Raw genomic sequence first — 26,960 nt, forward strand, 5'->3', positions numbered from 1 at the left:
GTAGATCTGTCTCTTATCGAGCACGTATGGGACGACAGCTCTAGCGTCATCCACAACCAGCATTAACCGTCCGTTTACTGACTGACCAGCTGCAACAGGCATGGAACTCCATCCGACAAACGGACATTCAGCACCTGTACAACACAATGTGTGGTGTGTGTACTGTAAGACCTTCGGTACACACACCGTCAGATTATTTGACTTGTCGCTCTAACGAAGTAGGCGAGTGTCAGCAATATGTCTCGTGGTCTTATCGTGGCGTGTTTATCTTCTGCCGTTAGGTCAGACGATAGAAATGCCACTTGCACGCTTAGAGTTGCAGATTGACGGTGACCAACTTTAAACAGAACTTGATTAATTTTCACACACATTTATTAAAATAATAAAAAGTATAAACATTACGTAACTTGGTTCTGGATGCTGTTTACAATTGACAATCTGAAGTTCCTTTGGTCTTGGTACGTTAATCTTATTCTTACATTTCTCTGATACTTAACAAAGTACAGGAATATGATAATCTTATTAGGCGCAGACTGAAACTTGACTGCAGACTAATGCAGACTGACTAACCGGAGGTCTGTACACTCGTTATAATACCTCGAGCGTTCAGGTATCACTGCGCGAGTGTGATCCGCGAGGAGAAAAGGTTCTATGTTAGCAGCAATATCTTTGGTTGCGTTACATATTAATACTCGGATCGGCGGAAGCAGAATTTGGTCCGTCGCTAAGACAGCGCCATCTCGTAGTGTGGAGACGGACGAGAGCTGCACCTGCGCTGTTGTGCTTAGCGGGGCGCGCTCTAGTGGGGAAGTTGCGTACGCTTTGACTACGCGGAACTATGTACACAACACAGTGCATGCGCATTTGCATCCTTGTAGTCAACATTCTGGCGCTTGAATTAACGTGTGACCTCGCAAATTTTTTCACTTACATATCTTACCTAGGAAAATGTGTTCCCTTAATCTGATTACTCTACATTATTTATTTTTTGATGTTGTGATTTGTTCCCATCAGTTTATATTCTGTTGTGAGATACTCTATTACTTTGTGGAAAGATGTAATAGACTTATTGCAAAATTCTTTCTATACGACTAACATTCCGTAATTTTTTCTTCGTAGCTGGCACAAATGGAACTTGTTGACAAATATCACAGGTATCTTGTCATGTTGGGTCACTTTACTGTAGTACCAGGAACGACATGCGTTTATATATAGCCATCTGTGTAACATGTACAGGAACAGTAGAAGCCATATTGCTTCCACATTGCGCAAGTGTACAATGAAACAGGCCAACAGCCTTGCCGCAGTGGTATCAGTGTTTCCCATCAGGTCGCCGAAGTCAAGGGCTGTCGGGCGGTGCTGGCAAGCGGGGTGCACTCACCTCTTGTGAGGCAAGCTCAGCAGCTGCCTGGCTGACAGGTAGCGGCTCCGGCCTCGTAAATCGCTGTGCTGACCACGTGCATCTCCGTATCCTCATCCAGTGTCGCCTGTCGGCTGAGGGTGACACGACGGTCGATTGATACCGTTCGGCCTTCCGAAGCTTGTCCGGACGGAGTTTTATACAAATAAATAGACGATACTTGTGATTAATAAAATGGTTCAAATGGCTCTGAGCACTATGGGACTTAACATCTGAGGTCATCAGTCCCCTAGAACCTAGAACTACTTACACCTAACTAACCAAAGGACAGCACACACATCCATGCCCGAGGCAGGATTCGAACCTGTGACCGTAGCAGCAGCGCGGTTCCAGACTGAAGCGCCTAGAACCGCTCGGTCACAGCGGCCGGGCGTGTGGTTAATACAGCACGGGAAACAAATCATAACGAAGTTATTTGCGTGAGTTTAGTTTCTACTCTAACTTGCTTTGTTGGTGAGAAGGAATAGAAGAAGGAAGAAGTTGTGTCATATCGACCCAGTGTGGGCAGTTAATGGCTATTGACACGCCTCGGTTTCGGTATTTCCTCTTTGTTTCCGACTTTTATTTCTGTGATGTAGTTTTTCGAGGTGCGACTATTTTTTTGTTACGAAGAGGCTCCTATTAATTCCACAGTACTAAAGGAATGTGGGGAGAAGCAGTGCTTTGGGCCCACGTTTTGAAAAATATTGTAATCCAGTCAGATTTTGAGAAAAAGATTCTTGTTTTTGCTGAGGTCTTCTGCTGGAGTCCGTGAATGTTTTAAAGTTTTCAGTTTGGCCTAACCAATAAACCTACAAACTCAAGTCGCAGTACTAGATACGAGTTTACACAATGAATGCCGTGTTCAGTATTTTCAGGTTAAAGACCCTATTTATACACCAGTATCTCTTTTAAAAGTTTCTTGTGAGTAAAATTCAACATCAGCTGATGAAATTTATATGTTTTAGTTTTTTGTGGTGGTCACGAACTATCCCCCTTGGTATTACATGTTGTTCTAATTGGGATGATATTTCTAAGGGTGTCCTAAAAAGATATTTTAAAGTTATTGATTCTACTTAAACATCAGGACGTCCTTAAAAAGTGTTGTCAACATACGTCAACAACAACTAACAATTATTGTTTCTTTTAAATTTCTTTTAGGGGGAAGCATAAAGCTCACCTCCTCCCCCCCTGTACTCCCTTCTCCCTTTTCGAAATACACGTTATAGAAAATATTTTGATATTGCTAGTGTTAATATCCTTACATTCTAGCATCCCAACTTGAATAGTCTAGAGAATGCTTTGTAAGACCTTGCCAAGCCACAGAATGCGTACACTGATTATGTAGAGCGAATGGCATAATTGTTGAAGACACTGCTCTCGTGTTTGGAAGACGTCATTGTTCCTAGTAATTAAGATTTATCTTTTCACGTTTTCCCTGAGTTCAGGTGGTATAATTCCCTACTAAAGGACACGGCTACATAAATTCATCCGTTCTTGTCCTATTCAAGCATATGGTACGTCCGTAGTGGTCTCACCGCAGGCGAGGCCTTAAACTCCGAACTCCCTTTCTTACTATAGTACATACATTCTTGTATAGCCTCTGTCAGAACATTTTTATGTTTGTGATTTTTAGATTTCGCTAAAAAAAGTAATAAATAATGAAAAATAACCTTGTGGTTGCGTAAAAGAGTCCATTCAATGAAGTTCAGGGAATTCGTAACTGAAAATTTGCTTAATACTCTTTCGTTTTTTATTTTCTGAAAACTTATCGGAGAAACTGTAAGGGTGAGTGATTAAATGAACCTGGCTTATTGCTGTAGCTGTATTGGTATTGCATACTTGAGAAAGACACTGAACCGTTGGATGATTACAGTAAAGCGCAAGGTAATTCCAAAGAAGTCAGCGTGAGGTTCTACTACTCTACTAAAAACGCTACTGTAGCAACGTTAGTCTTAGAACACAATAATCGATAGATGTTATGAAGGAGGCTGAAAGAATGGTGTGTGAGTTGTATCAGATCTGACAATGAGCCCACCTTCCACAAAATTCATTAATTTTATTGTAGAGGGAATGAGTTCGTGCTGTCTATTCCTTACTTTGCTTCTGGCCATTCTAATCGACACGTGTGTGCAGACCATAATGGAGGAGTGGTATTCTTTGTAATCTCTGAGTGGAGACGAACAGTTACAGGACCTTAATACTAGCAGTACCAACGAATCATCCATAACGTGCGCTACCAAGGGGGTAGGAGGGGGCAACATGGGATGGTTCAAATGGCTCTGAGCACTATGGGACTCAACTCCTGAGGTCATTAGTCCCCTAGAACTTAGAACTAGTTAAACCTAACTAACCTAAGGACATCACAAACATCCATGCCCGAGGCAGGATTCGAACCTGCGACCGCAGCGGTCTTGCGGTTCCAGACTGCAGCGCCTTTAACCGCACGGCCACTTCGGCCGGCCCAACATGGGATGGTATTTCGTGCCTGCCCTAGGGCCCAGAACCTGGAAACGCCTTTTGGAACACTCAGAATGCCTACGCGTTTTAAGTGATTTGTGCTACCAGGCTGGGGTTACTTTATGGTGTACGATCATTGGAAAATAAATAAATAAATAAAAATGCAGATTTCGTTACTTGTTGTCGAATTTTACTCACAACATACTTTTTAAAAAGATAGTGAAGTCTAAGTAAGGTCTAATAATGAAAGTATTATGTATGACATTCATTGTGAAAAGTGACATCACAACTAAGATTCAGTATTTGGGTTACATTTCACTGAAAAATTTAAAATTTATAGAATCTGATAGCAGAATTCATGAAAAACTAAATACTTTTATTCAAAATAAAAAAAATAACTGACTGAATTACCACATTTTCAAAATTTGGGCATTAAGTACTGCCCCTCCTCCCCACTCGGTATTTCAAGGGTTAAGGGGCAGGAGATTTCCTTACGATGTTAGAAAAGTACAGACGGATAGGAATTTCTTACGATTAGAAAATCAAAAGTTTACTTCTAAGACGAAACCATCACAACATAAAAAGTGAAGCAGACACACTGTTGCTTAATCTGCCTGTCTGTGCTAAGTACAGTATAACAAGCTGTGCCGTTATGTCATTGTTTAGTGCAGCTAGCGTCACGTTACAAGGCCACTTGTCGATTAGGCCTAGTGCCTGTTCTGTTTGGACGAGTGTCGCCTACGCGGCAGTACGGGGAGCGATCTAGGGTGGTGTGACGTGCGATCACAGCGCTGCCAGTCCCCCTGGCGTACGAATGCGGATGCTTTCGCCGGCGCCGCTTCTTTGTTCCGGCAGCTCCGCATTTGGCCTCAAGCGGCTGAGTAGACCCAGTTCCAGACCTCCCTGCCCCAGAAAAATCCCAGGAGGTACCAGGAATCTAACCCGGATCGTTTCGCACAGCAGGCAGTAACGCTGACCATTCGTATATGGAGGCCGTTACAAAATGTCCGCAGGAATGCTTGTCTTCCAAGTCAGCTCCATTACGACGAAAAGCAGAATCTGGAAGTAGCAAATCGTGAGAAATGGGAAGTTCAAGTACCTTCACGGTCACTGGAAGAAAATTTGTCAGTGGTAGGATTGCAATGTATGACACGACTGAAATGGCACATGTAGCGTAAAAGATGGATTTCCAGTTGGATGCGTGATATATCCACGGGGAGGGACAGTCAAGAAAAGTGTGTGTGTGCTTAGGAGGAATCTAATAATAGGACGTACACTTACCTTGCCTGTATCCTTTTCAACTGAGTTCGAACAATAAATGCAGCACACACCATATAAAAATATATGAATAATTATGTGAAACACAGCTATCTCTTTATTCACACGAATTAATGAGTGCGATCGACAGGGGATGTCAAATTTTCTCCATATTTGTTAGATTTCCAGAAGGCTTTCGACAGCGGTCTTCACAAGCGTCTTCAAGTCACATTACTTTCCTATGGGGTATCGCCTCAGTTGTGTGACCTTGCTTCGTGATTTCCTGTCAGAAAGGTAAACAGTTCGTAGTAATAGTAGGAAAGTCATCGAGAAAGATGGAAGCAATATCTGACGTTCCTCAAGAAAGCGTCACAGACCCTATGCTGTTCCTGAAATGATTTAGACAAGATATCTGTATGGCGCGAAAAGTGGCAAGTAACACTAAGTAACGAAAAGTGTGAAGACACCAGCATTACTAGTAACAGAAATCCGCTAAATTTCCGTTACGCGATAAATCACACAAATCTTATGGCTGTAAATTGAATTAAATATTTAGGGATTACAGTTACGAAAAACTTAAACTGGGACGATCACGTGAATAATGTTGTGGGTAAACCGAACCAAAGACTGCGAAGTTGAACAGGTCTACTAAAGGGACTCCTTACGCCACGCCTGTCCACCCTCTTCTGGAGTATTTCTGTTCGGTATGGGGCCGATATGAGATAGGACTGACGGAGGACATTGAAAAAGTTCAAAGAACGGCAGCTCGTTTTGTATTATCGAGAAATACGGAGAGAGTGCCTCGGATATATATTACGTAATCTGGGGTGGAAATCATTAAAACAAAACGCATTTTTCGTTGTTGCGAGATCTCCTCGTGAAATCTGAATCAAAAACTTTCTCCACCCATTCTGAAAATATTTTATTGATAGTCACCTACATAGGGATACGTGATCATCATAGTAAGGTACGAGAAATCAGAGCTAGCACAGGGAGATTTAAGAGCTCGTTTCCCCCGCGCCGTTCGAGAGTAGAATGGTAGAAAAATAGCTTGGAGGTGCCTCGATGAATCCTATTTGCCGGCAATCAATTGTAAAATGCAGATTAATCATGTTGATGTAGATGAGATACTATTGGATATGTGTTTTGAGCTGACTGCAATTTCATTAAGGAGGATTACACCAGACGCGTTTCATTTTTTTTATTTATAAAGCATCTTCCGTTGTTATTGGTGTTTCTTCAGGTATTGTGCTTCTTTCCTCCTTGCTAGCAACGTTTGACGTCGAAAGACTTCGATTCACATATGCACTTGACAGTTTTTGCCACTCTGCAGTATTTCTTGCGCTGAACTCTTGTAAACTGTTTCTCATGCTTGCCAGTGCAAAGATGCCTTATAAATAAAAGCGAAACGCGTCTGCTATTATTCTTCTCAATTAAATTGCAGTCAGCTCAAGACGGATAACCAATAGTAACCGATTTTAACAGCTACTGCGAAAGATGGTAATGCAAATAAACGTATTACTTGAAAGCCATTTAAATATTTTTAAGTAGCTAGTTACTTCTATGCAAATGTTCGCCTACAGTAAAGAAACAATTAATACGGATGAACGACCTAAATATGTATTTGAAGGCACTGTTGCTTTTAGTCAGATATTGCATTTCTGTGAATAAACTTTAGAGCTGAGCGTTTTCCCTCTTCTTTGCTACAAAGTTAAATTTACTAGAGGTATCTGAGATGTTCCTTATTTACTCTGTCTTTCAGTAATTTCTAAAACTTTTAAACTCCGTATGTTTAACTTTTTCACAGCAGTTCTTGACGAACACTCTGAATGCGTGATCTTAGCAATACTTACCTTGCTTCTTTTTCTTTATTTCAACATCCTATGTTTCTATATCTAGAATATTATTTGATCTATGTTAAATTTAATAGGTACTTTCATTTATAGTTATCATTTTCAAATTTTGTGCTATCGATGTTTAAACAAGATCCTGTTTTATATTAATAGCGCCATGATGGGAAATGGAAAAGAGAAATTTTTCGAGTTCCGTTTCATCAGAATGCTGAGAGACTAGGGTTCAAGTTCCAAGGAAAAGGTACTAAGGTTTACAATCTTGGAAGATGCACTAACATTGGTAGGTACTTGGTATGTCATTCCATGATAGAAATATTTGCTTAAAAACATATATTAGTTGTAAGTACCTGTGTCTCAATTTGGAAAATTGATATGGAGAGTACAGAAACTAATAAATATAGTCAGACTCCCAGGTTGGTGGAAGCCCTTTTGTCTGACACCCTTTAGGTTCTTTACGTGGTCAGTGTGGCTGCCCGTTTGATGAGGTGGCATCGGATGTGGTACCACGACGTGGTGTGGGTCCAATTCCAAAGCTTTCCACCTCGAAAACATCTGAAGTGGTCTTTGTGAGTCAAGCACGGGACATGCTCATCAGTGGCCAGAGATGCTGACCACCGGACTACAGGGGCGGCCTAGCGACGCACAAGAGTCAGTATCTGCCTCATTACTCGAATGAGCCTTAATGTTTGATTAATCTCCCGCAGCTACAGTTTCGAATAATTAATAAATTTACTTATCGTTGTTTTAGTTCGTTAAACACAAAATTCGTTGTAAATATCGCCTAAATCGAAATAATTATTGGCGTGTAAAATCCTTTGAAGAATGACATTAGAATTTACAGCTTCCAAGATTAAACTGTTCAAGAGTTTTGATGTTCCAAAAAAATGAAACCAGCGGAAAAGTGCTGGCCTCATAGCGCAAAAAAAGGTGATCTGCTCCTCTTTAAAAGATTCTGACAGAAGAGAGGGGAACCAGCCGCCTACACCCTCATTCTGTATTCCTCACCAAAACGTAGGGAGCACAGTCGTATTCTCTTTCACACAATCTCTCTGTCTCCCTGTGTAGCTAAGCCTTGATACTCAGCATCTCTGTAACTGGCACCGCCTGCACGTATCGTTCTCCTGCTGTCTCCATTTTCCCTCACTGATTTACTGTACATCCACCCCGCTGCCGCTCACTACCCCTCTCTCACTTACGCTGCCGACTTTTGTCTTCTTTTCTCAATGTCATTGTCTCCACCGTACCTCGGAGGCTCTCAGAAATCCTTGGGGGGTCCAACTCATTTTTTTCCTGGTCCAAAATTTCCCCAATAGCTATGCATTCAAAGTTGTCGGTCTGGGAGGGCCCAGACCAACCCCCCCCCCCCGCCCCACCCCTCCGCCAACACAATGATGAGTCTCCACTCATCTGTATTTTTCGTTTATACTGTCTTCTCTCATTTTCCTCCCACTCCTTCTATCTACAAGCATCTCTCTTTCTCTTTTATTGTCACTGTCTCTCACAGAGGATCAATTACTCTTTCCTCTTGGGCTTCCACTATCTCTGTTTTCATCCATTGCTCTTTCGCTGCCACTTTCTCTATCACTGCCTCCTCTCTCCTTCACCCTCAGCAGCACTGAATCCTCCCTATTTCATCGTCACTGCCTCTCCGCTACTGTCTGGGAAACAAAGCGCAAATACGATCGCATGTGAAAATGTTTGACGAGGTAGGCGGAATGAGGATGGAGGCAGCTTGTTCTTTACTCTTCTGTTAGTCTTTTAAAGGCGAACACATTCACCCTTTTGTGCTCCGACAGGAGCATTTTTCCGTTGTTTCCCTTCTTTTCCCTGCTACGGCAGCATGTTTTCCTTATATAAAAGGAATTCTCTAGGCCGCTTACTTATGTATTACAACACACTTATATAGCGTCACACATATAAACAACAAATAAGTAAGCATAATATGAGGTTAAAACAAAACTGTTTACTTCTAATTTTGTCCGAAAGAACAGAGACCAAGCGCAGTCTGCAGCTGTGTCACACGTTATGCAAACTGAAGGAACAGGGTAGAGAAAGGAAAGGAGAGGAAGGGGAAAGAACTAATTATATCAGCTGCATTGGCGCTTTATGCGTAATCAGCGGGGACGAGTGAAAATTTCTGCTGCATCAGGATTTGAACCTTGGATCTCCTGCATACTAAGCCACTCACGTTAACTGTTTCCCCATCTGAACACGGTGTTTACTACACATGCGCAGAATATCTCTGCATGCTCCCCAGCTAAACCCCACTTAGCACCACCTAAACGCAGTTCCCGCCCATGTTCTCTGTGCTCGCTGATTTTAGGGTCGCGCTGGAGGTCGAACGTAAATGTGTGTGCACGTTGCACGTGTAGGATTCATTGCCCAGCATGGAAGATAAGTTACACGAATGCGTGATGTCTGTATTTCCGATTGTGGAAGACGTGGACCCGGACTGCAGGTAGGTGGCTACGGGTGGGAGTGCGAGTCAGCCGAAGAGCGAGCCGAGGTAGTCTGTGGATCTGCAATGAACAGTGCGTCCGAGCTGCGCAGTGGTTAACAGACTGCCTAGTAAACAGGAGCTCTCGGGTTCGAGTCCTGCTCTGGCACACGTTTCCACTCGTCGCCGCTGATTACGCACTAATTGTTGCTGCACCTGATGGCATTAGCTCCTGCTCTTTCCTTTCCTTTCTCCCCCTCCACTTTCAATTGACATAATATTGTGTTGTTGATCTTCCGTCGCGTCATGACGTCACGACGGCCGATCCGTATAATTTGTTTGTGAAACCTCGCGAAGTGTATAATAATGACCCAGATGACGATGTTCGCTGTCTAAATTACAGGAACTTTTTTCTTCTAATTCTTCGCCATAGTCAACAACATGTAGTAATCCATCAAAATCCTGAAACTCTCATGACAGAAGCTACCCTTAAGCGTTCCATGGTAAATGCTTCGTTAGGTAATATTAAAATGAAATACTAGCCATTCATAAGGTCATCCTAAAACATATGCGTATCCCAATAATGCTAAAGATAATTTTCTCCACTACCACCATCATGATTGTTATTTATGAGAGCAAATAACTTTCCTAATGATTCCATTATTTTAGGCACAGCAATATTTTCACAAAAATACCGATTCAAATACAGCTTTTTTAGTAATATGATTTCTCTATAAGTGGGTTTGACAACAAACTCAAATGAATTCAGATCCACACTGCTACTTTCGCAACGTATCAGCACAACCCAACTCAGTGCATAACACAAATACTCGGTTAACTTAAGTTACAACAATGTGAACAAACCGTAATTCTCGTAAAGTTCTGTTGGTAAAATTAAGAGAACTTGTTGAGAACTGGTTGTGATAGTTAAAGTATCATGATGTTCACTGTGAATTAATGATTTTAGTAGTATACAGCAGTATTCACAGAGATTTCTTAGGCATATCTGCCAGTACTCTCTGTGCTAGGAAGACCTTGAATTCAGCAATATCATAATGATTTCTTAATTTTCCCATGATTGGCAAACATACAACAATAAAGATGCAACTGAAAGACGTAAAAAAAGAAAAAAATATTGAAAACTGTTTATGTCACAAATTTGTTCGATAATAATGCCAAATATAATATTGATGATAATGTAAGAATAAGTATATTTAAAGTAACATTCGAAAATGAATATCCAACAACATTGTCGACAGAAATTTTGAAATTGGACATGTTATTCATTGCAATCCATCATATATACACTGAAATAATTAAGTGGTGAAGAAAGAAGAGGAAATTTTTATGAACAAGAACTATTAAAAACGAATTATCCAGATATTTGTCTCGCAAAAGTTTTTAACAAGAAAGGTGCTATAGAATATGTTCAATGGTTATGTTTTGATAATTCAAACAATAGTTGAATAAATAAAAGTAAAGTACTTTTTTAAAATGTTAATAAAAAGGTTTATATTTAAATGGAGCTAGTTGGTGGAAATTGAAAAATGTCTGGTATTGAATATGATATTCATTATGCTTAATGCTTTATTGTAGAAGATCAAGTATATTTTGATATTCAAATAAAGGTAGCAAAAGTGATTCAGTGTCAAAATTATTTGAAAATTTCTAATTTGAATTTTTGGAGTCAACTGGTGTTAATTAATTTTGTTTATCAGCTGTGTATAAAAACTGTTACAGACTTATTTAAAATTCAATTATGAAAAAAATACTTAGAAATTTAGTTCTATATTTTAAGAAACGTTTGCTAGATTAGTTATATCATCATATTCACATGAATAATTAATCGAAGTATTGCAATCATTTCGAAAACTAGTAATTCTTAAAGTTTCTTTCATTCGTTGATATGAATTTTCTGAATCTTGTACATAATTAACTTTAAAATATTCTTCTCAATTTGAAAATCTATTTGTGATAATATTTATTTGTTTTTAACAGTTTTGAATTGTGTTCGAATATCATATTAAAAGTCATAATAATCATATAATATAAAATATTAGTAATAGCTCTTAAATATTCATCAGTTATTTGAAAAAAACATGTGGTAATAAACTATTTTTTTCTGCATTTTTATCACGTACAATTTGTACAGTTCTGTCAAATATTTCATCTGATTTTTTAATATAGTCACCCTTGGTTTTATTTAGCTCTGTTAAATAATTTATTTGACCTTCATAGACTTGATTTACATTAATCTTTAGTTTATATTCGCCATGTTTTCGAACTGAAGGTAAAACTTATTCATAAATCCAGTCTAGAAAAATTTCTGCAAAAGACATTTTTGATTTTATAATAAAGGAATATGAACCATGTGTATTTATAAAAATTCTATGCTAATGTAAGTGTAAATGAGAACTACCACTTATTTCTTTATACATTTTATATATTTACTTTCAACAATGTCTTTTAAAACCTCTCTAATTAACATATTCCAAAATATCACAAATATCTTTTGCTTTAAACTGTGGATTTTTCATCAATATTTTAACACTTGTTTATAATTTTAAATAAGGTTGTAATTTGTTAGATCTGAAAACGACTCCTTTCATATATAAGAAAATTTAGATTTTTATTTTTCAAATAATATTAACTTTTTTCTTTATAAATGGGAAGTAAATAAAAAGTGATCCTCCATATTGCAAACAATGAAAAGAAATTCATAAAGAAATCAAAATTACAAGTAAGAACAGACTTTGAAGAATGGGTTGTATTTACTGTATAGAAAAGAAACAGATAAAACACAGAGAAAATAATTGAGAACATATAAAAGAGCTTATTCATAACTGGAATAAAAAGTATTTACTTGTGTAAATTTAAAAAAGAAATTAAAAAGTCTTCTAAATATATTCGTAACTGTAACTACTAATATAATAAAAGAAAGAGAAATTGCTTTAAATTATCAAAAACCTAAGGAAAGGTATGATCAAAAATTTCACTGCTTTTATGGAAAAATTGTTCGTAAAATATATCTAAAAACAGATCACAGATTACCACATCATGGACAAATATTAAAAACTTAGTCATTTTTTATTTCATTATTTGTTTTGTTTAATGTCGTATGCAACTGTGTAGTTCACTAAGAAATCACTATCTTTCATCTCGTTTTTCGGGTTACCATTAACACAACTGTTTAATTCATGTAGAAACTCATTGTTATCATCTATTGTTTTATTTGTCTTTAATTTAAAATCACCATATATTTTCATCTAGTAATGTAATAGTGTATCATCCTCAGAACTTAACACAATTTTACTACTTTTAACTGTGTTCAGTCATTTGTTTGAATGTCTAATACTAAGTTACTTTCTTACAACAGATTTTATTAACTCCTTTATATTTTTCATATTCTTTGCCTTCAACTCTGTAAGCTTACATTTTTGCTCTGAAACCAACATGCTGTAACATCTTTTTTCCACAATTTTTATATTTAATTGTTGCTAAAATTTTCGTATTTATATCTCGATTCAATAAATATTATCTTTTGAATAATCACTTTTCTCAAATTCTGTTATCACACACTTTTATTTTTGGAATACCTAAAATATTCATTTCAATTTATCTAGGTATGTGTCAAAAAATTTTAATGTTTATCCTTCCTCAACCTTTTTACTAAAAGAGATATATTTTTGTTCATTATTTGGAATAGTGTTGATATCTTGATTATCTATTGCTAATTCTTTGTTAAACTATGTACACCATAACTTGCTATATTATGAACACAAACTGGAAGAAACGTAGGATTTTGATGAGCACTTTCTCGATATTTTCCTGTTAAATGACTATGATCACTTATCTTTTTTTTCTCCTTTAGCAAATTCCATTCACAAATAAAACAAGTTTTTCTAAAATTCAATTTATATTTATTTGATATTATCATTAGAATTTTTTGTTCATATATTTCATCAGTTTCTCTAGATATTTATTTTGACAATTCAACGAATTTTTTTGCTGCATCTTTGCCAGTATTCATAACACGATTGTTATAATTACCATTAGAATATGTAACATAATGACTAAATGAAAATGGAAAATATTTTAGATGTTTATTAACTTCATATAAAGTTGATTATACTCAATAAAGGAAATATTTTTGATTTGTATTTTTTACATTAATTGCAGATTTTTGTCTTCACTTTTTTGGTAACTCGATATAAGTAGAACAATAAATTGTATTGTGTCTCTTAATACTTAATTCTAAAATATTTATACAAAATAAAGATAAACCAAATTTGTTTCTTTGCCTTTCTTCCATTTAAGTTAATAGTTTATATCTTGATTTGTGATAATACTCTTCAAAATCATTTGTCCTAATAAAACTTTATACTTGCTTTAAAATCAAATTCTTGTATCTGGCCTTGTCTTTTAAAATTACAAAAATATTTTATGATACCCTTAACCGCCTTTTTTCTATTAAAATATTCTTAAATTTAGTGATTACATTTCTTTAATTTGATTAAAAAATTCTTGTGGTTCAACAATATTATCATTATTATTAATTTCTAATGTTATTATTCTCAATGTAGGAGCAGAAGTTTTTCTATTAATTTGTTTAGGTGATTTAAAAAAATCGTCATCATCTAGAAAACTGTAACCTGAAAAATTTCTCAGGTAGTGTTTTTTTCAAATTTCTTGATATATGTCCACCAGAATCTTTTGAAAATAATTCTCAGTATCAATATTAAAAATATTACCTTCAGATCTGTTTATAAGATCGAATAATTGTTGTTTATTAAGTTTACTATAATTTTTTTTTAATTTTTAGTTTTACAGAGTTGACAAAGTTCTTTTAATGGTTTGTTTTTAAATGGTTAACATTATTTTTAATATTGTTGTCAGATCTCTCAATAGGAGTTATTAATTGTTGTTTATTAAGTTTGGAATAATTTTTTAACTTTCTTGTTTTAAAGACTTGATGAAGTTCTTTTAAAGGTTTTTTATTCAAATCGTTATTGTTATTATTAATATTGTTAACAGGATTTAGAGTAAGATCGATTAATTTTTCTTTATTAAGTGTTTTTAATTTCTTTATTAAGTTGTAGCAGAATTGGAACAGATGATCATTGATATAATATTTATATATTTCACTTTGGGGCACTTGGAACTTCAATGATTCACTGTTTGAACTCACCATCTAGTCACCTTTACAAAGAATAAATAAAACAATTATCTGTGTCTGTCTGTTCTATTATCCCCACAAGGCGTTTTGAGGGCTCATTGCCTCACCTTAACTACGCCACAACTTTGTTTGCTGGATGTGCTTCATTACATTGCTCCAACAGACAGAATTTTGAGGCTGGTTATAAATATGTATTTTCATCATACTTAGCACACTTGTGCTGTTTCGTGTGTGTGCTATTTACTGAAGAAAATGTATATTTATAATGACCCACATGGTTCATTCTGCTGGAAAATCTTCAAAATGAAATTAAAATTAAACACCTGGCAACTTTCAGCAAACAAACAAAAAAATTTGCCAATAATGTACCTGAAAATAACAGTGCAAGCTGTCAAAAGATGCTGCGGGAGAAAATTATAGCGACCCAGGTAATTGTTTTAATGTATCTGTTATATCATAAACAATAACAGTTTCCTAGCTGCACTATAAAACGAAGAACATAAAGTGTTATCATGCTTCCAATTCTATTTTATGAAGTCAAATTTCACCCCATTAACTTTTGCTTTCTTCGCCTGAAAACTATCTCTAAACATTGGCATGCAATAGTAATCAGTGAATGAAAGTAAAAAACTTCCACAACACTTCTCGTAAGCAGATGCACTATTAGAGATATACGCTATAATTCCTCAGGAAATAAGTTCTGTAACTTGAAGTAGGTTCTGTTACACATATGTTAATACATTTCAGTTTTCCTTCTTTCCAGAATACCACGCTGTTGGCGCCCAGATGTATGTTGGTGAGTAGTTTTTCTCTGAAAAATTAATATTACGAGTGTTACTCCATAGGTCATGAAATGACTTGGCTTTTTAAGGAACTCATGACTGGTCACACTGGTAACACACAGCCAGCACCACACCAGACCGAAATTTGTCTCAGATATCCCAAATAAGACGCCGAAGTCCTCCTGTATGTTGTAAATCCAAAATCTGATGAATATAATGCTTCAGTGATAACGTCATACTGATAAATTTTACATTCAGTAATCTCGTTTTTGAATAAGTTGTATGACACGATTCTGTAGGCTGGCTATACACTACAAGAACAAATTGTACACCGGGAAAGATGACATTGATTGTGATCTGATGACGGCATATATCAGCTGGGGGATAGTAGATAAGAACTGATAATAGGTTCAACGACGTCCATCAAAAGACAGTGTGGTGGCATTGCTACCGGAGCACCATATGTGATTGATTACCCTATATTAGGGAATGCTCATACTCTTAGGACTCAGTGTGGTGCAAATGTGTAAGCAAGTGGGCAATCGTGTCACGGGCGAACTCGTGTTTCCTACAGCCAACCGAATGAGTTGAAAAGGGGTCAAGTTGTGAGCGTCCGAGTGGCGGGATCGTCCTTTCGGACAATTGACTCACAAGTTGGACGTGCTGCGTCATTGTGCAACAATGCTGGTATCACGTGAACATTCTCACACCCGTAGACGAGGTTCTGGACGTCCACGCAGCAAAGACACCTGCCAGGGTCGTCGCAATGTAAGCGCAGCAGTGGCAGATCGTACAGCTACCAAAGCACAGGTAAGAGGTCTTGTGAGCACAGATGCGTCAGCACTAACTGTCTCTTCTACATGTACATACATACTTGCATGTACACGTAGTATGCATTTGTTCATTCACTGTGTTCTATAGATACCTACATAAGGAAAGACACTTCACGAATGTGAAACCAGTTGAATTACACATTAAGGAGAGCAACTCTGTCTAAGGAGGAATGATATTAATTTTCTTTACCTAGGCATTCCCTGTTTCTTACTTTTTGCTGTACTGTGGTACAGCCACCCTTGCTGCATTCACTTTGTTCCAAAGTTCATCCGTGGTGGTTGGCACTGGGTCACAGCGCTGCACCCGACGTTTCACCGTACCTCACACATTGGCGATAAGTCTGGTGATCTGGCGGGCCAGGGCAACGTCTGACAGCCTGTGACACCAAGGAGGCACATGTTGGTGCATCGACATGTGGTCGTGCATTGGCTTGCTGAAAAATGGCGCCTGGGGTGTTGCGCAGAAAGGTATGGCGACGGGTCGCAGTGTGTCATTCACTTAGGTCACAGTGCCCTGGACACGCACCAACTGTGATTTGTGGCTGTATGCAGTAGCATCCTACACAATAAGGCCTCGAGTCGGAGCGGTATGTGTTATGCTGTCACTGTGATATCGCTCGCCCTATCTGCGGCGAACTGTTTCCAAACAAACCGAACATAGATTCATTCGAAAGCAGTATCTGATGCCAATACTGTCCCCAGTGACGTCGTTCCATACACCGCTGCCGTCTAGCACGTTTCCGCTCATTCGTCAAAGGTAGGTTGAGAAGTGAACGACGCGCACGTAACCCGTAATAAACGGCGGCCGACTGTCACCCCTAATAGTGTAGTATTATGTTCTACCGCTCCACTTCTGCGCCAGAGACGAGGAGGACGCAGATCTGTCCTGCAATGCCATTCTGATGAGGTGTCTATCTTCTTGGGAGGTGGTCTGGTTGGTGCGACCTGACCCATCTCGTCGTGTTCTACGGCCTTCCGTGAACCATTCTGCACACACCCGTTGCCCTGCCAAAACACTTGGTCCTACATGAGCAGCAAATCCACGGATGGGTGCATCACATTCTCTTATACCAATAATTCGCCCTCTTTCAAACTCACTTATTTGATGGTACAGTGACGCATACGTCTGCGGGGCACCCTGCACCTCTGCTCCAGTTACACTGATCCACTACCTTCGCTTTATAGCGACAACGAGAGCCGCAGGCACAGTTTACCGGTCGGTGGTGTTGCGCCGCGATATCTATGTTGATCTTGAACCCGCCAACCGACACGGTTCAGAAGTAAATCATTTCTGCAGAACATACTAATGCACATCTCCTTTGAATATGAACGTCCTATCTTTAGTCGTTCAAGGTGTCCTGTTTTTTTCTGAACATGAGTGTTCATCATAGTACGTAGGTCCACACTGAGACCCACACAGGGAGAATACTCGTAGTATTCTGCCTCTGGACTGAGCTTCACCATCATTTTATCCATGTGTTGACTCGGTTTTAACTTGTTATCCAGTTAAACATCAAATAAACTTACTCAGCGTGGTTCATTTATTGTATGACTACTGCGGGGCTAGCAGGTTATTTTGGCTTGTTTGAAATTGTAAAATGAGAAATATTGCGGGGCTATAATTTATACTGACATTATGTTCAGCTATTACCTGAGCTATCTTCGTAAGACAGAGTAGTTTGGAATTTTGATGAGTATGCCTTTGCTACCAGCGAACATAACAAACTTCGAACCAGTTTTCGAATTTACTTGAGAATATGTAGTTTAAGAACACTAGCGGGGCCAGTACTGATCGTTGTGGAAGTTCTCATGGTATCTACCCCCGCCCCTGTACCAGATACATTCAATACACAGTGAAAGTTGGAAATGAAATACTGTCGAAGAAGGCCGAAAATCGGCCATCTGGAGTGTGCAGATCGAATAAATGCATCTCCAAGACGACACACATGGAGTAACATCAGAATCAGCTACAGAATGAGCTTCGTAAGTAAAAGAAGCGAAACTCGCACGGCAAAAAAACAAACTTTCTTTGCTTTAGTTACAAAGACGGAATGCACTGCCATGGATTAAGATTATTCCTCCAAAAGAAATTATGACCTGTGCGTGATTCTACCTGTCTGTTTCCTTTTCTTTTTTTTTTTCTCGCTAGTCTGATTCCTTAAACTATGTTTCTTTCTGTTCCTTTTATTCTTACGAATCTCTATTCCGTTATGAAAAATAAATCTGCATCTCTTTTAATGTACCAAATATATCTCGACAAGCGGTAGAGAAGTTATTCAAAGTTACTTGTACTTTTCTGGCATGCTTTGACTTTGGTGTTTCTTTGCTGCGATCATCCGTTGACTGTGATGTACATAGTACCTCAGTCGCATGTCTGCTTTTGGTTCATTATTACACATATTTAATTTTACGTCAACACCGTAGGTGCTACTACAACCGAAGAATATCTGTTGAGAGGCCAGAAAAATTTTGCAGACAGGCAGTCGCCTTTTCAGTAGCTGCAAGGCCAATAGTCTGGATCACTGAGTTACAAGGCCTTTAACACAACCAACATGTCCTCCCTACGCTCGTACCGCGGACAGCTGACTGCAAAAGGAAACTACAGCCGTTAGTTTCCGGAGGGGATGACGATATACTTTACGGTTAAATGATGATGGCATCCTCTTGAGTAAAAAACTCCGGAGATACACTACTGGCCATTAAAATTGCTACTCCACGAAGATGAGGTGATACAGACGCGAAATTTAACCGACAGGAAGAAGATGCTGTGATATGCAAAAGATTAGCTTTCAAGAGCATGCACACAAGGTTGGCGCCGGTGGCGACACCTACAACGTGCTGACATGAGGAAAGTTTCCAACCGATTGACCGGCGTTGCCTGGTGAAACGTTGTTGTGATGCCTCGTGTAAGGAGGAGAAATGCGTACCATCACGTTTCCGACTTTGATAAAGGTCGGATTGTAGCGTATCGCGATTGCTGTTTATCGTATCGCGACGTTGCTGCTCGCGTTGGTCGAGATCCAATAACTGTTCGCAGAATATGAAATCGGTGGGTTCAGGAGAGTAATACGGAACGCCGTGCTGGATCCCAACGGCCTCGTATCACTAGCAGTCGAGATGACAGTCATCTTATCCGCATGGCTGTAACGGATCGTGCAGCCACGTCTCGATCCCTGAGTCAACAGATGGGGACGTTTGCAGGACAAAAACCATCTGCACGAACAGTTCGACGACGTTTGCAGCAGCATGGACTGTCAGCTCGGAGACCATGGCTGCGGTTACCCTTGACGCTGCATCGCAGACAGGAGCGCCTGCGATGGTGTACTCAATGACGAACCTGTGTGCACGAATGGCAAAACGTCATTTTGTCGGATGAATCCAGGTTCTGTTTAGAGCATCATGATGGTCGCATCCGTGTTTGGCGACATCGCGGTGAACACACACTGGAAGCGTGTATTCGTCATCGCCATACTGGCATATCACCCGGCATGATGGTATAGGGTGCCATTCGTTACACGTCTCGGTCACATCTTGTTCGCATTGACACCACTTTGAACAGTGGACGTTACATTTCAGATGTGTTACGACCCGTGGCTCTACCCTTCATTCGATCCCTGCGATACCCTACATTTCAGCAGGATAATGCACGACCGCATGTTGCAGATCCCGTACGGGTCTTTCTGGATACAGAAAATGTTAGACTGCTGCCCTGGCCAGCACATTCTCCAGATCTCTCACCAGTTGAAAACGTCTGGTGGCCGAGCAACTGGCTCGTCACAATACGCCAGTCACTACTCTTGATGAACTGTGGTATCGTGTTGAAACTGCATGGGCGGCTGTACCTGTACACGCCATCCAAGCTCTGTTTGACTCAATGCCCAGGCGTATCAAGGCCGTTATTGCGGCCAGAGGTGGTTGTTGTGGGTATTGATTTCTCAGGATCTATGCACCCAAATTGCGTGAAAATGTAATCACATGTCAGTTCTAGTACAATATATTTGTCCGATGAATACCCGTTTATCATCTGCATTTCTTCTTGGTGTAGCAATTTTAATGGCCAGTAGTGTAACTGTTGCCACATTTGAAACTGCACTCACTTTGGTTTCCTCCCACGTCCTTACATTACCTGCCTGACGATTCTTTGATGCCTGAAGACGAGTCGTGCGTATCGAACGCTTCTTTTAGTCAAGTTGTGGCACAGATGTCCTACTTCCTCAGTTGGAGGCAGTGCCTTCTCATTATTTATTCAATCTGGATAACTCCTATTTAGTGTTTTTCTGTAGCACCACTTTACATAAACGTCTTTCTTATCGGCGGCTGGTCCCGGCGGAAGTTCGAGTCCTCCCAAGGGGCATGGGTGTGGGTGTTTGTCCTTAGGATAATTTAGGTTAAGTAGTGTGTAAGCTTAGGGACTGATGACCCTAGCAGTTAAGTTCCATAAGATTTCACACACATTTGAACATTTTCTTCTTATCGGAACTGTTGCACTTTTGTGTAAGACTACATTCGGTACAAATAAAACTTACGTAACACTTAAATTTCTGTTTTAAGTTAAGAAAGTCATCTTCTCTTGCCATTTTTGTCATTGTCAATTATTTTGCTACCCAAATAGCAAAACTCATTGACTGATTTTGATGCCTCATATCCTAATCTAATGCATTTAATATCACCTGATATAATACTAAATACTCCATTGCCCTTGTTTCACTATACTTGATGCTGATTTTATAACTTCTTTTCAAGACACTATCCTCTTTATTCAACATTTCGTCCAAGTTCATTGCTGTCAGAGACAACTCCAGTGTCGTCATTTAACCTCTAGATTTTTAATGCTGGTCCGTGAAGTTTAATTACCTTCCAGACTTCTTCACTTGACTTGCTCAGTTTACAAACTGGCTACTACTGTATCTAATAGAGACTACTGTTCCCCTTTCATGTCTTTTTACTATTGCAACTACAGTCTGCTATCTGTACAAACTCTAGAAAAATCTTTCGCTCACTATAATTTATCCCTGATACCTTCTAAACAGAAGAATTTGAAGAAAGTTTGTACTCGAATTGACGTTGTCAAAAGTTTCCTTAAATCGACAAATGTTATTATTACCTACATTTTTCTGGACCGCAAACTGATCTTCACCGAGGCCAGCTTCTACCAGTTTTCCATTCTTTTGTAAATAATTCTTGTCAGTATCTTTCAGCCTTGACTTTTGAATCTGACAGGCCACTAATATTCACAGCTGTCACAAACAATTTTCTTTGGAAAATGCCTTATTACATTATTCTTGTAGTCTGAGGATATACACATTCTCCTTGAAGTCTGAGGATGCGTGGCCTTTCTGATGTACATACGCTGTAGAAAGCTCAGAACGACAGCAACTTGGAATAGCATATTACTGACAAAGGGGGGAACGATATGGAAAAAAAAGCTAATGAAAATTTGACCAATAGATGTGGTTGTAAGCGTCGGAGTAGGCGTCGGAAGAGCTAGTCCTGACTGCCTCCATGAAGGACCGCGCGCTGCCGCTAAAGCTCTTTCACAAGAATGGTGACTGTGCGCCAGTAGCTCTGCAGAAGTTCCGGACACTCGAGACTATGAAAGAAGGCGTCTTTCTGTCTGTCCGACTGCTAAGAATACTTTTCCCCTTCAATGGGACGAGGAATCAAATTGAAATTTATGTCACACACTAAGGTCTATGCTCCCTTGGTGGTGTCAAAACTTTATGCTTATACTTCAGTGAAATCAAAAGATAAGGCCATTTATGCCACGTATTTTGATATTCATTAGAGCCATCAAATTTGGCAAGAAGCAAAGTTTCACAGTTGGGGTGAAGGCGAAAATCCGAAAATTGTTAATCTATAATTATAAACCAAACACACACACACACACACACACACACACACACACACAGACGCACACACACACACATACACACAGAGACGGCCGGCCGGTGTGGCCGAGCGGTTCTAGGCGCTTCAGTCTGGAACTGCGCGACCGCTACGGTCGCAGGTTCGAATCCTGCCTCGGGCATGGATCTGTGTGATGTCCTTAGGTTGGTTAGGACTAAGTAGTTCTAAGGTCTAGGGGACTGATGACCTCATATGTTAAGTCCCATGGTGCTCTGAGCCATTTGAACTCACAGACGCACACCGCATGTGTGTCAGTTGAGACCCCTTTTTCTCGGGAACGGGAAGACGTTTCAAATTGAAATTTATTCATATACAAAGGCCTATGGTCCCTTGGTGGACTGAAAATATTAATCTCCAGAGTCAGTGAATCTAAATATACAGCCATTTTTGTCATACTTTGATACTCGCATACATTCACACGAAAACCTGTAGCGTATTTCTCGTTGAAATAGAGCCATGAAATTTAGCAAGAAATGAGGTTTTACAACAGCAGTAAAGGAAAGAAAATGAAAACTGTTAATTATTAATAATTATATCAGATGAAAATAATTTTTTTCATGTTATCCGACCGTTTGTCTGTGCGACTGTTGAGACCCCCTTTCCTTTTTCTCAGGAGCGGATAGACGAATTTAGTCGTGTAAGTATCTGTAACATACTAAAGTCTAAGTTCCCTTTGCGGTGTAAAAAATTTAAGCTTCTCTGTCAATGCAATCAAACGATACGGCTGTTTGTCTCATATTCTGATGTTTTGCCAATATCGATATTGATAACTGACAAGAATCGTCGAAATTCTCGATCTGCGTGGCGTACGAACTGTTCATACGGGAGCCACGGTGCGACATCCCATTCGCACTTATCCGTATCTCTTTTCATAGCAATCGTTTGCTAAGTGAGTTTTTAATGTCTATGTAGGCGCTTCTCCTTACTCCAAAGGTCTTTTTAATGTTCGTATAATTGGCATCTGTCTTTCGCAAAATCATTCAAGTTCCCATAGCCTTGCATTTTTCGTCGTGTCATTGCTACCTTGCCATTTTGCAGTTCTTACCAATGTAATTTTTTAGACGTCGTTATTTTGTTTTACTTGCATGTTTATGTATTCTTCTTCTCTCAGTTAGGTTCAATATCTCGCATGTTATCCAAATTTCCTACTGGGCCTTCACTATTTCATATCTCAAAGCTACCCATTCGTCTTCTGTTGCATTCGTGCCCTATGTTTCAGCTAGTCGTTACCCACTGCTCCCTTTGAAACTTCAACTCCCTCTAGTTCTTTCTGTTTATCCAGATTCGGTCTCCATAATTTTTAAACTTTGTGCAATTTCTTCAGTTTCAATCGATAGTTAGTAACCAATACATCATGACCAGAGTTAACACCTATCCTCGGAAAAGTTTTGCTGTTTAAAATATGGATTCGAATTCTCTGCCTAATAATTATCTAGTCTATCTGAAAACCTTCTGGTGTCTCCAGGTCAGTTGCACGTGTACGGTCTTCTTTCGTGAATCTTGTACCACGTATGTAAAATGACTAAATTGGGCTCCGTGAAAAATTCTACCAGGTGGCTTCTCATTTGATTCCGCTACCCCAGCCTATGTCGTCTTTCTATATTTCCTTTCCGTCCTTTTCCTACTACCCAATTCCAGTCCCTCAGCACAATTAAATTTTCGTTTCCCTTAATTATCTGAATAATTTCTGTTGCTTATCTCAGTAAATTATTCTGTGTCATTGTACATTCTTCAAATTCATCTTCTGCGGAGCATATGGTCCTGTACTATGGTAGCAGGTGTGGGCTTTGTACATGGACAAAATTATTATCATCACCATCAATGTAAAGTTAGCGGCAAAGAAATTACTTTGGAGTGCAGATGAACGCAACAAAAAGTTACTTTTCACTGAGGCTCAATATCAGTTAATCCTCCAACATATTACCCCCACTTCAGCTTAATTCCCACTTAATAAATTATTGTAGCAGTACTTCTACATTGAAGGAACTCATCCTCATAAGCTTTCTTGAGAGTGCCATATTTACGAAATGCCTCACCTCCTTTGTGCTACCAGTGTGGCCACATGCAGGATATGTCTAATGTTATACTAAACGTAACTTTTCAGAACATTTCTCGTGGAGAACAACGGTGAGGCAGAAAGTACTTTAAAAATGGACACAGTTCTCTGACCGCACCAGTCACATTCACCGCCACCGCCTACTATCGCGGTATAAGGGTTTGAAGATGGTCAAAACCTGGACAAAACTGTTTAACGCCAAAGTAAAAGTTTTTGCGGACGATGCTGTTCGAGTCCATTTTTGAAGTTATATTAAACTACTCGGAACTGTAGTCTCTGTAGTCATTTAAAAGTACTTAGTCGTATGGAAGTTGAACTTGTATTATTTCTGCAGATCCAGACACAGTGTGTCGCAATGGGGGTGTGTGGAGCAGTACAACCCAATCGTGCACCTGCCCACCAGGATTTGTTGGCATGTACTGCGAGGAAGGTAAGAAAATTATTTTTACTTTGTACAATAGTTGCTAGTATAACACTTGATCAGTACTGCACCTGTCATACATTTACGTTTACTTTGACCTGTGCATTTTGCAGTATTTGCGACGTTCTGATTGTAGTTGACAAGTTCGTTGCCGAATGCAGCTTCGTCATTGTTTGTACGGTTTCTACTCTCATGTGTTAGTTTCATTTCAGATGAGGAGGTACGTGCGAGCTTGTTGAGGGGAGGTGATACAGGGACAGGATGTGCCTCCACCCAGGACAGACCACAGTGTCGGGTATTCTTAACGTACGCTTACTATCAGCTTCCTCACAGCCGCACCTATTCTTTTCTTTTCACATACTTTTTTCATCACTCTTCTGAGCGATTTAGTGTGGCACCCCATATTTCCTCCTCTGTGCCTCTCTCTTCAATCGAGAATAGCTCTTAAAGAGAACGTCCTCCATTACTTGTTGACTTCACTCACAAATTTTTCCTCTGGTACGATCGAACTTACTTCCCGATACCTTAACACACGTTCGTGTACCATCTGCAAGCTTCTTCATCCTTTTAATGTTGTCCACATGTTTCTCTCATCGGCGATTCTGCATAAACTTCCTATCTCCGTAGGCATACTCAACAAGCAATTGTAGAGCGTTTTGGCGGAGAATACTTTGTAGCGTTCCTAGACTTTCGCTTTCCTGTAACACTAGCAAATTGAGAGAGGAAAAACCACATGCCTGTATGCGACTGTACCAGTCCCAACAGTACCAATCCTGACCTCGTGTATTTCGCCCTCACCTTCCTGACACGGGAGGAGCGGTGTAGGGGGTACAGCTCTCCACAGTCTCATTGCTTTTGGATGCATTGCGGGAGTGAGCAGTGATCAATGTGTTACAAGTATGTACTATCAAAAACAGTCTTGATCAGAATTTATTTATTATGGTGACTGGTTTCGACCACCACTGTGGTCATCTTCAGACCATTGAGTAAGAACCTCCTTCTGGTGGTAAATCACTAGTGATAATGAATAAATAGATAATTAATAAATTGTGATCAAGACTGTTTCTGATAGTAAAAATCTCCACAATCTGCTTCAAATGCCAGTTCTGTAGTCGTCCTCCAAGGTCGTCGTACACTCTTGCTTTTAAGCTCACGGGGCGTTTGTGTAGCACTCTGGTACTCTTCGAACTAAATGGTTATAAATCTAGCAACTCGTCAGTGGTTTTCTGCAGTGTCTTCCTTTAATACGACCCTGTGGGGATCCTAATTACTTGAACAATACTCAAAATGTGTCTCGAGGGCTTTTTTTTTACCCTATCTTCCTTATAGGTGTGCTAAGCTTTTCTGTTTTCTTCCAGTGCAGAGTAGTGGGTCGTTCGCCTTCCTCGCACCCGACCTCATGTTCCGTCGTTTTCCAGTGCTGAGCCTGAGTATTTACTCGACGTGACTGAGTCGAGCAGGACAGCGACAATTCTCGTGCACTGTATGTTTGCTTCTCCTGCCCATTTGCGTTAACTATCATCTTTCCGCGTCTCAAACGAGCTTCTGTTGTTCAGATCCTGTCCGAGTCGTCCTGCCTGCCCTCGGTCACCCCCCCCCCCCCCCCCCCCACACACACACACAACAGCCTAACCAGCAGACAGCCTCAGACTGCCGGCCGCATCGCTGTGTGTGTGTGTGTGTGTGTGTGTGTGTGTGTGTGTGTGCAGTACGGCAGTGCTTCTGCGACGCTTCCTTCACTGGGGTTCTGCTGCCGTTGTTGCCACTGTCTTTGACCAGTATTCGCAGTTCAGGAAAAATGTACTGAATTCTGTCGCTGAAAATGTCTTCCAGCGAGTTTCACATTTGAGTAGCTGCTCCATATGCTTGGACCTATGCAACAATATACACTGATCAGCCAGAACTTTACGACCACCGACCTACTATCGATGTAAATCCGTCCAGGCGGTAGTAGCGTCACATGGCAAGGAATGACTGCTAGTCGGACACACGCACGGAAGGTGTAGTATCAGTGAGCGTGTAATCCCCTGTGTGGAAAGGGGAAGGCGTGTGATCTGTCGGAGCTGACGGAGGACAGACTGTCATTGCGCAGAGGCTCGGCACGAGCATTTCGGAAACTGCACGACTTGTCGGGTGTTCAAGGAGTATCGTGGTGAGTGTCTTCAACAGCGGCGGAACCAAGGTGAAAAAACCACGTCCAGACGTCGTGGACTTGGGCGGCCAACCCTCACTACAGGCACCAGACGTGGTAGGCTGGGCAGGCTGGTAAAGCAGGACAGGCGGCTAACTGTGACGGAGCTGACGTCAGACTCTAATGGTTGGTAGAGTACAAGTGTGTCTCAACACGCAGTGCTCTAAACACTCCTAACGATGAACCTC

The 26,960-nt window shown here is 39.9% G+C and overlaps 1 protein-coding gene across 1 annotated transcript in view; it reads left to right on the top strand.

Moving 5' to 3' along the window:
• Positions 1-26,960, top strand: part of LOC126416585 (uncharacterized) — a 418,464-nt gene that overhangs the window by 276,641 nt on the left and 114,863 nt on the right. Inside the window, exons 9-11 of the mRNA XM_050084337.1 lie at positions 7,123-7,249; positions 15,346-15,378; positions 24,495-24,590. Of these exons, the coding sequence (XP_049940294.1) occupies positions 7,123-7,249; positions 15,346-15,378; positions 24,495-24,590 (256 nt within the window). The remainder of the gene's footprint in view (positions 1-7,122; positions 7,250-15,345; positions 15,379-24,494; positions 24,591-26,960) is intronic.

This window comes from Schistocerca serialis, chromosome 8 (genome assembly GCF_023864345.2).
Source record: "Schistocerca serialis cubense isolate TAMUIC-IGC-003099 chromosome 8, iqSchSeri2.2, whole genome shotgun sequence".
NCBI classification, from domain to species: Eukaryota; Metazoa; Arthropoda; class Insecta; order Orthoptera; family Acrididae; genus Schistocerca; species Schistocerca serialis.